At 39.0% G+C, this 13,700-nt stretch overlaps 1 protein-coding gene across 1 annotated transcript in view; it reads left to right on the top strand.

Moving 5' to 3' along the window:
* LOC112109318 (engulfment and cell motility protein 1-like) overlaps positions 1 to 13,700 on the top strand; it is a 222,513-nt gene that overhangs the window by 63,335 nt on the left and 145,478 nt on the right. Inside the window, exons 7-8 of the mRNA XM_029914216.1 lie at positions 596 to 631; positions 11,759 to 11,858. Coding sequence (XP_029770076.1) covers positions 596 to 631; positions 11,759 to 11,858 — 136 coding nt within the window. The remainder of the gene's footprint in view (positions 1 to 595; positions 632 to 11,758; positions 11,859 to 13,700) is intronic.

The following is a 13,700-nucleotide window of genomic DNA, read 5'->3' as shown; positions in this document are numbered from 1 at the left end:
AATAGGAGTTTTGCTAGTTACTTCAGCAGGGCCAGGATTTTGTCCTGGGCTAGTCAGGATTTCAACCCAGTTACCTCCCATCTACACCAAAATTTTTAGCCATGTCTTCTATGATTGAGTTTTGTTTATAATGTAGACAGGGAGTAAAAGAAACGAGTTTTCTGAGAACTGACTTCATGTTATAGCAACCTTAATACAGAAGATGTCTTAAGTGTATTATTATAATGAACTCTTTTTGTATCAAAGAAACCCATAAGACTAAGCACAGTAATTTAGGCTGTCCAGGCACTCCTAATGAAAAGATAAATAGGCTCTAAAGGATCTATGCTCAATTAATTTTTTCATTGGAAACTTTTTCCTTTTTTCTTTCTCTTTCTCTTTCTTTCTTAAAACAAGTATTCAGGCCAGATAATTAAAAGGTATTCTGAATTAACTAAAGCCCTTTCCTTCACCAAATATGAACTATTTCCTTTCTGAATAAGTGCCAGTAATTTATTGCCCTTTATACTATGTGTCAATCCCTGAATGTTATTAAACTTGTCCTTTTTTTGTATTAAAATGTATCTCCTCACATGGAAGTTTTTAAATTTTACAGACGCTATCAGAAATTGCAGAAGATAATGAAGCCCTGGTAAGAACCTGATTGGATCATCGTCTTGCACACTTCTTCTTCTTTTTGCATGATTGATTCCAGGCCTTCCTGCTAATTTTATATTTAAGTACATCTGCGTTTATTGATTCAACAGCTCTTCAACCTCTATTTTCTGCTCTTTGATGTTACCTGTCAAAGATTCTTACGGTTTTTTTTTTTTTTTGCCTTTTTTTTTTTTTTTTGGTTTTTTTTTTTTTTTTTTTTTGCTTTGCTTGTGCAATGGATGCTTCTTTTCTATAACTACTAAAACTGTGGTGAGGGGGCTCTTGCTGTTTCCTACAGCAAGGCTGTTTTAATTTGAGCAAGCAACTTCCTTTTTGTTCTTTTTAAGTCTGTGGCTTGTGTGATTACTAATAGTTACTGAGTGCTTTTGCTTTTTTTGATGTTGGTGGAATAAAATTAAGATTGATAATCATTCCAGTTTGAATTTCTGGTAGTCTCAAGTAATGATAAAACCAGTGGGATTTTGATAACAGTTTAAAGGAAAACTGCAGCATAATATATGCCTTGGTTAAATGCTTATCTCAATCACATGTGTTGTCCCAATACTTCAAATGGGACTGTTTGTGTTTAAAGTAGGGCTGTCAATTAATCACAGTTAACTCGTGTGATTAACTCAAAAAAATTAATTGTGATTAAAAAAATTAATCGCGATTAATTGCACTGTTAAACAATAGAATACCAGTTGAAATCTATTAAATATTTCGGATGTTTTTCTGCATTTTCAGATATATTGATTTCTATTACAACACAGAATACAAAGTGCACAATGCTCACTTTATATTATTATTTTGTTTACAAATATCTGCACTGTAAAAATGATAAACAAAAGAAACAATATTTTTCAGTTTACCTCATACAAGTACTGTAGTGCAATCTCTTTATCATGAAAGTGTAACTTACAAATGTAGATTTTTTTTTGTTACATAACTGCACTCAAAAACAAAACAATGTAAAACTTTAGAGGCTACAAGTCCACTCAGTCCTACTTCTTGTTCAGCCAATTGCTAAGAGAAACAAGTTTGTTTACATTTATGGGCGATACTACTGCCTGCTTCTTATTTATGACGTCACCAGAAAGTGAGAACAGGCATTCGTATGGCACTTTTGTAGCCAGTGTTGCGAGGTATTTACATGCCAGATATGCTAAACATTCATGTGCCCCTTCATGCTTTGGCCACCATTCCAGAGGACATTCTTCCATACTGATGATGCTCATTGAAAAAATAATGTGTTAATTACATCTGTGACTGAACTCCTTGGGGGAGAATTGTATGTCTCCTGTTCTGTTTTACCTGCATTTCATGTTATAGCAGTCTTGGATGATGACCCAGCACATGTTTGCTTTAAGAACACTTTCACAGCAGATTTGATAAAACACAAAGAAGATACAAATGTGAGATTTCTAAAAATAGCTACAGCACTCAACCCAAGGTTTAAGAATCTCAAGTGCCTTACAAAATCTGAGAGGGACGAGGTGTGGAGCATGCTTTCAGAAGTTTTAAAAGAGCAACACTCCGATGTGGAAACTACAGAACCCGAACCACCAAAAAAGAAAATCAACCTTCTGCTGGTGGCATCTGGCTCAGATGATGAAAATGAACATGCATCGGTCTGCACTGCTTTGGATCGTTACCAAGTAGAACCCGTCATCAGCATGGACACATGTCCTCTGGAATGGTGGTGGAAGCATGAAGGGACATATGAATCTTTAGTGCATCTGGCATGTAAATATCTTGCGACGCCGGCTACAACAATGCCATGCGAACGCCTTTTTTCGCTTTTAGGTGACATTGTAAAGAAGAAGCAGGCAGTATTATCTCCTGCAAATTGTAACCAAACTTGTTTGTCCTGAGTGATTGGCTGAACAAGAAGTAGGACTGAGTGGATTTGTAGCCTCTAAAGTTTTACATTATTTTATTTTTGAATGCAGTTATTTTTTGTACATAATTCAACATTTGTAAGTTCAACTTTCATGATAAAGAGATTGCACAACAGCACTTGTATTAGGTGAATTGAAAAATACTATTTCTTTTGTTTTTTACAGTGCAAATATTTGTAATCAAAAATAAATATTAGGTGAGCACTTTACACTTCGTATTCTGTGTTGTAATTGAAATCAATATATTTGAAAATGTAGAAAACATCCAAAAATATTTAAATAAATGGTTTAACAGCGTGATTAATCACCATTAATTTTTTAAAATTGCGCGATTAGTCGCGATTAATTTATTAAATTGCTTGACAGCCCTAGTTTAAAGTTAAGCACGTGCTTACATGCTTTGCTGAATCATGGCCATAAAAGGTATTGTAATCATTATATTGGGCTACAAAATTAAAATGTCAAATATAGTTAAACAACTAAACAAAAGTCTAATTAATCACTTAGTCATGGATATGCCACCTTGACAGTTTGGTGTAGTTTATCACACAGGAAATGCAGCTTACCATTGGAATGGATGGTAAATCATGGTGTCAAAGCTGCTGTAAAGAAACTTCTAATACATGCATGGTTAAATCATTAAATAATAATAATAATAATTAAAACATTTTAAAGAAAATAAACCATGTAACAATGTAAAGATATTATTTCTCATTCCAGTTCAAAAAGCCTTGATTCTTAACATGAAAACTAGATTCTAGAATGAAACAGATGAAAAGTGAGAAGGCCTTAAAATTCCAGGAGCCACAACCGTACTGAGGCATGATGTGTCTCATGCAGGGGGATATTTGGTTCTTCTCACTTGTATATGAGTAAATGCTGCTGCTGCATTCATAAATGAGTAGATCCACTTACTGTGCCTCAGTCTATTTCCCAGCAGGATGTCTATTTTGATGAAGTATTGACAAAGCTCTAAATTTTGCTCGCCACTGGGCTTCTCTGCATTCACTTATGTGATTGTCCCAGCTTCTAAACATGTCCCTGTAGCAGGGCTAAAGCACTGCCCTGGACTTTTAACTATATTGCAGCTTGGTCTGCTGACTCGTTATATTTGTAATGTAGATGAGCTTTACTCATCTAGTAGTCCCATTAACTTGTGGGAGTTAAGTCTTGGCTACATTGGAAAAATTCATATAGGTGTAACTGCATTGAGTTTATGACATCAGTGCAAACCTCTAATGTAGATATGCTGCACCAGTGCAAAGAGGGGCCTACACCAGTGTGGCTTACTCGGATAATTTACCTATTTAAGTCACACCAGCGTACGCCCCCCTTTATATCAGCACAGCGTATCTACACGAGCTTGCATCTGTGTAAAATACATTGATACAGTTACCCTACATTTTTCTATTCCTATGAAGAACAGGATTTGTCTCTGTATGTCAGCTCTTAAGCACTAGAACCATTCACTGTAAGAGGGATAGATATTTCTAGGACTTGTTTTCCTAATTCATTTTTAATGTACAATATGTATAATCTTAATGAGTAAATATTTGTGTTGTTGTCTAAAGTATTCCAACTACTTGCTGCAGTTTTCATTTAGATAGCAGACTGATATGGATAGGGCCAATGGATCAGGAGTTAAAAATCCTAGAGCCCAAATGAACAAACCAAAGTTTTAAAAAGAATGAGGCCCCTTGTGTCACACACAGCCTCCCCTTCCTGTCTTCGTGACTAGTTACTTCAGAGAAGTACAAACTAATATTAAAAAAGGGTGAGTCATTTTTGCTTAACAAGTAGACTTGCTATTTCAGAATGTGCCGCTACCTCATTTTGTTACCGACAGTAACTTGTACATGCCATCTTAGGAAAGGTGACACTATTAAAACTTGATCTGTTGCCCTGCAAGGTTTGTATAATAATTTTCTGCTCTGAATGAGAATATTTTTGAGAAGTGGTTTAATTTCCTGTGTCCCTTGAGTCCTATTGACTGCCTTTATTTTATTTTCAAAACCTGTTTACCAACACTTTTGAGTAAAATATTGGATTGCGCTCAAATTGTTGGTCCTAGAGCAATGGGGTTAGGGCTTGTCTACACATACATTATTCCTGTTCCTGAATAACTCCTGAATCCCATCCACAAAGCAGATTATACTAAACCAGAACAAGGAATTGTTAGGTTAGATCTACACAACAAAGTTTTGTTGTCCTATGTTGCTGTGTTGGTCAGGGGTGTCACCTAACCGATAGCTACGCTGACAAAACCTCCAGCAGAGATCCGGCTATGCCGGGGTGGGCAAACTTTTTGGCTGAAGGGCCACATCTGGGTATGGAAATTGTATGGCGCGCCATGAATGCCACGAAATTGGGGGTTGGGGTGAGGGAGGGGTGAGGGCTGCAGCTGGGGGTGCGGGCTCTGCGGTGGGGCCAGAAATGAGGAGTTCAGAGTGCAGGAGGGGGCTCCAGGCTGAGGCAGGGGGGTGGGGGTGCGGGCTCCGGCTGGGGTTGCAGGCTCTGGGATGGGGCTGGGGATGAGGGGTTGGGGGTACAGGAGAGTGCTCTGGGCTGGGACAGAGGGGTTCAGAGGGTGGGAGGGGGGGGATCAGGGCTGCCCTGTCCGTAGGCACCGGCCCATGGCCAATGGGAGCTACGGGGGTGGCACTTGGGGTGGGGGCAGCCTGCGGAGCCCCCTGGCTGCCCCTGTGCGTAGGAGCCGGAGGGGGGACATGCCGCTGCTTCCAGGAGCCACGGCACATGCAAAGTGGGGCAAGCCCCTGACCCTGCTCCCCGGCGGGAGATCAAGGGCCGGATTAAAATGTCTGAAGGACCAGATGCAGCCCCCGGGCTGTAGTTTGCCCACCCCTGAGCTATGCCGACAGAGGAGGGCTTCTGTCGACATAACTAAATATCACTTGTACAAGTGGTTTAGCCATGCTGGCAGTACAACTCCTTTGCTTGGTGTAAGCTGTGTCTACATTAGGAGGCTCCACCGGTATAGCTACAGCAGCAAAGCATTTGTAGTCTAGATGAGGTCTTATTCTGGAATGAGAGTGTCTACACGTTGAGTTATTCAGGAATAGCTATAGTGCTTTACATTCACAGTCTTCCTTAATCTAAATTAACTTCCAAGTATAGACAAGCCCCCAGGCTATAATGGAGAGGTAAGACGCAAGCCTAGCTGCGTTACAAGTAATACTTTTTTCGAAGATGCCGGCGGATTAACGTTGGTAGAGTTATGGTTAATCCTTTGTACTGAAAGCTTGACAAGTTGGACCCAAAGTACTATTACACTGGTACTTGGTGGGCACAAAAATATGATTTGTGATAACTGCAGCTTTGCTATTGCACAAATATATTGTTATATTGCAGGAGTGGCCAAACTTACTGACCCTCCAAGCCGCATACAATAATCTTCAGAAGTTGGATTCCCGCAAGAGGTGCACAACCTGCCCCATGGGAGGGGCTTGCCCGGGTGCAGGGCTTCTGCCCCAATGCCCATCCGTGGGGCTAAAGCCCTTAAACCCCTCCCTCCCAGTCCTTAGTCCCACCACCCCACCGCAGGTCAAAAGCCCCGAGCTTCAGTCTTGTAGGCGGAGAATGGGGGGTGTATGGGTGGCTCCCGGAGCTGCATTTTAACTGTAAAAGAGCCGCATGCAGCTCATGAGCCACAGAAAACACTTGGCAACTGCCTCACACCTTATTTAGTAGTTCTCACCTGCGCAATGTGGCTGTCTGAAGGGCTATCAGTCTTGTTTGGTAGCAGTTTATGTTCACTTTGAGAATGATTACACAAGGTGCAAGTCAGCACAGAATCAGGCTCACGATCTGTGCAGAGAAGACTGACACTTCCTGAGCTGCTCAGTACTTCACTGTAAGCACAAGTACTTTATACAGGGCTTGAAATTAGTACCTTTCTTCCCTTGGCTTTTGAGTCATGGATTTGCTTCCCTCCCCTGGCCTCCTCTTGAGTTACAGCAATTATTGTCCCTGCAGCCTTCCCTCCATCCCAGGTGTAGATCAACTGCCTTTCTGGTGCTGCCTTTGTGCTTCTATCCACCCCTTCTAGAATTGTCTTGAGGGGCAAGTGAATTTCCCCCAGCCGCTAAATTTGGTGAGCTGGTATCCTAGCCACTAGTGACAATTAACAGTTAATGTCCAACCCTGTCCATGTATCTTTTACCCTTACCACATATCATATGACTCGATACATCCCCACCTATGCATTATAATGCTATCTTTGTGTCCACATGACAGCAAAAACACTTTTGAGTCACTAAGGCCTGGTCTACGCTAAACAGTTAGGTTGACCCATCTACATTGCTCAGGGCTGTGAAAAAATGTACACCCCTGAGTGACGTAGTTAAGCCAACCTTACCCCCAGTGTAGACCGCACTATGGTGACCAAACAATTCTTCGGTCAGCTTAGCTACCACCTCCCAGGGAGGTGGATTACTTACGCCATTGGGAGAATCCCTCCCGTTGCAGCTGTGATGCTGTAGTGTTTGAATTGTAGGCAAGCCCTTAGTTTAAAGAGTCATCAAAAGATCTCAGTAGCTTTCCATCACAGCATTATCATGCCTGTGGGAATATGTTGTTCCAGTGTGTATGTATGTGAATATAGAGCTGTCTGGGGGTGAGGGGGCTAGATGTCCAATTCCCATTCATTTTAATTTATTTTAATTGGAAATCCAAATTCCTTAGACAGCTTTAACAATCTCCGACACATCATGTATATATGTGTGAAGAGTGACATATTGTAACTAGTGTTTTTACCCAGAGTTGTTTCTCTAATGTAGACATAATAGTAACATGAGTGTGTGGAGAAAAAGGAGGGAAACATTCCTTTCATTTTCTTAGCAGGGAAAACCAAATATCTCGAATTGTTTCTTCAGTTTCATAATCATGAGAATGCAGTAAATTTTCAGGAAAGTAAAATGATTCACAGATTTTGCTCTGATATGCACAAAAAAAGTCTCAAATAATGAGATGGTTGACTGACTTTTCAGTAAGGGACCTATAGGTGCATCACATGCTGGGATTTAGGTGGCAAAGATCAAAGTTCAGAATGAATACCATCCAGTATTGCATCAACAGAGTGTTACAGCTTGCATCAACAGAGTGGTGTAATTTTGTTGACCTCAGTCTTCATTAAAATCTCAGTGTTAGCAGGATAGGAGATTATATTTACCTGTGTCTTTGATCATTAAAGAAAACCTATATCATCCTTATTGTGATGGCATACACTAACAGCATCTTCATCAGGAATTAACACTAGATTGTTAAATCATTTTGCAAAGGCTGAAAGGGTCTGGTTGTGCCTCATGTAAAATAGTCCTGAAAGATCTTGGTACAAATGTGTATAGAAAAAGATCCTTCTTCCTACTGATTCAATATGAATGAAACACTGGTGGGATGAGATTTTGTATTACATGGCATATGCTATTTATTTTCTTGGATTACTGTTCTGGACAAACCTGGATTTCCATGAAGTTTCTTGCAGCCATTATACTATCTGCCTCTCTTAATGGTCTGAGTGTGTATGTCTATGTGAATGTATTAGTATAAAGTAATGAAACTAAGTTTATATTTTGCTTGGGAATTTAAGTTAATTCCACCTGCAAAGGTTAACCATTTTTTGTAAACTTAAAAAAAAAAAAAAAAAATGAATCGATGATCCAGGCTTTAATACACTGCTCAAATCTTAACTTGCCAATTAATTATTCTTGGGACTGCTTTCGTTGCTTGGCTGTGCTATTTCTGATGCTCATCTGTTAAGCTTACCAGTGGCTGTTCAATACTTTGATAATATTATGCTCCTACTGATGTATGTTGATGTTGACATGGATTTTATTTTTAATTTCTACTTGTGTAGTTCCAACATTAGAGCTCTTTTTGCCTCTCCGGTAATTATTTGAAGTGCTATAGTGACACCTAGTGGGGCAGGATGAGACTTGTAGTTAACAAGTATTAGCTTTAACTTCCAAAGTTTCAGAGGAATGCAGACTGATTACATGAAGCACTGTTTCTGTTTTTCATTTTGGGGACCAGTCCCTTCCACCACCCACGCAGGCGCAGCCGGCACTGGATTCGGCAGAACTAGTATGGTTTTGGTGATCATGCAGGATTCTTAGAGCCTATGTTGGAAGGATACTCCCTCCATTTGTGCCACACAGCAGTGGTTTTTCTCTCTTCTGTGGGTCCTTGCAATCTGGCAGACAGGTTTTTTGGAGGTAGGGGTTGGTAGATTCCACCTACCACTGGGGATATTGCAACTGTAAGGCTGAATTCTTTCCTCTAATCCCAGCAGGGTCTCTCCTGTACACACAGCTTGGCTACTCAAGCTAGACGGTTTCCCTCTTAGGGTATGTGAGTACTGCGGCTGGGAGGTGTGCTTTCCAGCTCAGGTAGACAGACTTGCACTAGCTCAGTTTGAGCTAGCATCCTAAAAATAGCAATGTGAACGTTGCAGGACAGGTGATGTTGCACCTTAGTCCAAGCTCGGGAAGCCACCCGAGCTTGGACTCAGGAAAGCTAACCCAAATTAACTAAAGGTGTGAATTTAAAGTAGAGTAGTTAAATCATATTAAACCCCTGTGCAGACACTCATTCAGAATTAGGGTGTCATTAAATTGGTTTAACTTTAAGCTAAATGAAGCTACTATGTTCAAAATAAATTTTGCTTGCTTTTTTTACTCAAAAATGTCAAATCTGATCTTTTGTGATTTAGTGGAGGACTTCTTGGAGATGTGTGTTACAAGAGCTTACGCCTTAATTGGAGAGGCAGGTGTACTGAATCTTTAACAATTGTATCTTTCTCCCAAGTGCCATTTAGGCATTGGCATTGAGTAAGTGTTACCAAAAGCAAGCAAACAAATAAACAAACAAAAAACAAAACAACAACAACAACAAAAAACCAAACCCCAAAGAACTTTAAACAGAGTGACCTAAATATCTCTTCTCAGTTGTTCATCTTTCACTTTTTTGTGATGTTAAAATTTCACTAGCTCTCCAACTGCTATAGAGTCTCCCAGGGTAGATAAGATGTGGATTTCTACAATAAAAAGGAAGCAGAACATTGCCTCTATGTTTTTCTGTGTCAACAATCTACCAGAATTTATTTATACAACATAAAGAAGCAACAGAAGGATACAATCTTCTTTTATATTTTCTTATGGCAAAGGCCTTTACATTTAATGTAGCCTAGATTTACTAATCATTTATAGTAGATTGCTGTAGCGATGCCAGCATAATCCTCTAGTGTAAACATAGCCTATATTGATGGAACGGGTTTTCCATCAGTGTAAGAACACCACCTACCCGAGCAGCAGTAGGTAGGTTGATGGAAGAATGTGTCTACACTGGGTGTTAAGTCAGCATAATTACATTGGGCACTGCTGACTGACTCAGCTATGTCAACCTAAATTTTAAGTGTAGACCAGGCCTTGGGAATGTAAGGGATTCCAAAATCTTTCCCTTCACAGATGTTTACCTGAACTCTGCATTGGTTTCCACCTTTAAATAGTATTTAGAATATTGCTTGTTCACAAAACTAAGAAGTTGTAAGATATTTCTTTAATTTTACAATGTCACTGCAATAGGATGGAGCCATTTAGATTTAGACCAATGGAGCTATGCTGTCTCTCTTTTTTAATTGTGTAGGTGAAGTCCCCCAGCTCTGAAAAAGCACTTAATATTTAACAGGACAAAAAGTTGTCCAAAGCAAGCACATGTAAGAAATGCAAGATGGACCTAAAAACTAATGTCCTTCAAATATTTCAACCTAAGGCTGTAATAAAGATAGAAGTTTTATATTTTTGGATAAGTTAAAATACCACTTAATGCTAGATTAACACGGAAGTCCCCAATTTTTCCAGTAAACAATGAATGCTAGTTGCAACAGTGATCCTTCCTATAGACTTTGTCTCATTCCTCTGTATCAGGTTCATCCTCCCTTTTGAGCAGATGATAACCAATTTGTCTTAGTTGGTGCAGAATTTGTAAAACAAAACAAATATACCAGTAAGGAATATAAATCAAATTTCCCTTAACTGCCACCAGGATATTGGGCTCATTTCTGAATGGTGCTGACCATGTTGGCCTGATCCAGCAAAGCACTTAGGCATGTGCTTAACTTTTAGTGCTTGAGAAGTCACACTGAAGTCAATGGGAATGCTCTTGTGCTTTAAGTTAATCACATGCTTCAGTATGTTGCTGGATCAGTGGCAGAGTGCTCAGTACCTTGAAGGATCATGTCACCTCATTTAGGACCTAGTTCTGCCACTACCACTCATGCTGAGTAGTTCCTTACTTTATGAATGGCCCCTCTGAAACCAATAGGGCTGCTGATGCACCCAGGCCTTGACTGCACACAAGTTAACTGGCTTAACTTAAATCAGTTTTTAAATTGAAAGTTAAATGGGACAAAATCCTGTGAAGACACACTTATTTTAGTCTGAGTCTGGTATTTGGGTTAAGTTTAACCCTGTTCCTAATTGACTTACACTGAATTGATATAAATTAGATTGATATTAATTCAGCTTACAAATGTCCACACAGCCTTTTGCTCTGGTTTCACTAAATCCACTTTAAATTGCATCTTCAGTTAAATTGGTGCAACTTTGCAGTGGACAACTCTTGAGGTGCTACTCAGCAGGAGTAAGGGTGCTAGAATTTTCCTATAAGCAACCTAAATAATGACTTCCTTCTGTAAATAGATTTTAAATATTAATTATTGGAAAAGTTGTTGCACAACACAGGTAGTCTCTTTCTAAATACTTCCTCTATTTGTCTCCTGTGAAGAGAAGGAATTAACAATTCACTAACTTTCTGTGAACACACCTGACACATTGGTATAAAAGCAAGATGACATTCAAATGGGAGTGTCCACTTCATTTGCTAAAGGAGGACTCAGCTTGATTTCCTCCCTCAGCTCTAAAAAGGTGGACTAAAAGAGAGGTTTAATCTGCACTGGGTGATTTTCTTGGCCTTTGCATGAAGTTTTCTCACAAATGCGAGTTGGTCTCTTCCAGGAGATAGTCTTTGATGCCAATGCTAACGTGTTTTGGAGTATCTTTGTTGCACGGCCTCTTTTGCTCTGCTTTCTACCTCTTAAAACGTCTCTGGCTTTTTTGTCTTGCCTTTCTAAGAGCTTCCTGCCACTGTTCCCTTTATCATTGCCCTGCTGCATTACTGGTAACTCTTGTTATGACTCCTGTCTCTTCCAGCTTTGGAGATATGTTGTCCTTTACACTGACTGCATTTGTTGAGCTGATGGATCATGGGATTGTATCATGGGATACATTCTCGGTGGCATTCATTAAAAAGGTAAATTTCTATCCTACAGTGCATGTTTTTAATGTCAGTTTGTGTGTCTAGGTTTTAAGCATTTGGAGAGAAATGTTCTTATTCAGGTAGATAGTAATTAACTCAGCAAAATATGTCTCTGAAAGTGTGTAGGGGGGATGAGGGAGAAGGGCTGTTTCAGACTAAATTTTTTATTGTTGTGGAGCCTGAACCTACTTCTACTGAAGTCTCACTGATGTTGACTTCAGTGGAACAGGATCAAGTCTGTGATGCCTTTCTTAAGCCTTACATACATGACAAAATGATATTGATTTATTAAATGGGTTTAGAAACTGACTTTAGTTAAATTGGTCCCTTATGTGGACACTCACTTTGGCTTAATTGTACCTTATATCAACTTAGTGTAAGCTAAAGTTTAAACTTAAGACAAGGCCTTCCTTTGGCTTGAACCAAGAACAATGACAGAATGTTTCCTTTTTTGTTTGATTGTATTGTACACTGAAATGAAGGGACTCTGAAGAATGGTTTGTAACTGGAAACATTGGCTTTTCCGCCAACATCATTTATACAATAAAATATATTACTTCACCCACCTTATCTCTCTAAAGTGAGTTAAAAGTAGCTTTGGGACCTACACCTGCTCTTGAGTCACCCGGCTAATTTCTCTTGTTTTATAATCAAATGCTCTTGTTTTAAATGTTTTTTCTCTCCCCACACAAACCGGGAAAACTGATGATATAATAGAAACAGTGACACTGATTATACAAAAGTACTGCTAAATGCACAAATTAAACAAACTGAAAAAAAGAGTGTTTTCCCCCTCTAATCTTTTTCATTTATAGTAATCGTGTGTTGCTTAAAATATTAACACCTTAAAAAAAATCAGAAAGTAGAGCTGGTTTTTATTAAGATGACATTGTCTCATGAAAAAGATACTATTGGGACAAACTTGACCCAAAATAATCTTATAAAAAGACTAAAAATGAATAGTAATATTTTCACAAAATAATAACTGTAGCAATAATATTAAAATATCTCATGGAAACTTTTCTTTCTTAGAGACATTTCCCTGCAGTGTCTGCAATCTAAATTTGGTTAGAAAATGACTATTGCCTAAGTGAAACTGACAAGTTTAGTTCCACTGTCCAAGCTGAAAGAATCAATACAAAAATAGGAAATAAGCAGAACAGTGAAAAGAGAACTAGAATTTAAAAAAATCAATTTTCATAATCAAAGCTATTATTTGTGAGCAATCAAGACATTTGCTTTTTAAAAATATGGGCTCCAACATGTGCTCTTTTGCACTCATGTAACTTCATTAAAGTCAGTTGGGTTACGTGGTTAACCCAGAACAGAATTTCTGTCACTCATCACCTGATAGTGTCACTTTTGAGCAAGGTGGAGTGTCCTATTTAAGTGTCTGGGACATAGATATTTACAGACAGATTTCCAAACTGATCAAAACAGTTATTGAATATGTCTTACTGCATATCTTTTTCTGTTTTTAAAAATACCTTATAGGTTTGGTAGTTTTATTTTACATTTTTCCACTATAAAGAATAGAATGCAACTGTTTTGTAACAGACTTATATAAGACACGTCCTTTGTGTTCAGAAGAGCCCACTAACAAATGAGTACAAAGCCCACAAATGCTATCTTGTCAACCAAATAAAATTAATTTCTTATCCAACCTCTTCCTTTGCCCTGCAGGATGCAAAGTAATTACAGGAAAAGCTAGCAAGTGCACTGCCTGATATTGGTATGTCTGCCGTGTATTCTGGGCCCAACATTCCTAATCGGTAAATGCCCTTGGGCAACCTATTAAAAATGTGTTCCTGCCTAGTGAGGCACCTAACTCAGCCA

The sequence above is a fragment of the Terrapene carolina genome, unplaced genomic scaffold, assembly GCF_002925995.2.
Source record: "Terrapene carolina triunguis isolate 2854851 unplaced genomic scaffold, T_m_triunguis-2.0 Scaffold33715, whole genome shotgun sequence".
Lineage (NCBI taxonomy): Eukaryota > Metazoa > Chordata > Testudines > Emydidae > Terrapene > Terrapene triunguis.
Note: the sequence above shows the minus strand (reverse complement) of the source record. Positions and strands in the feature narration are given on the sequence as shown.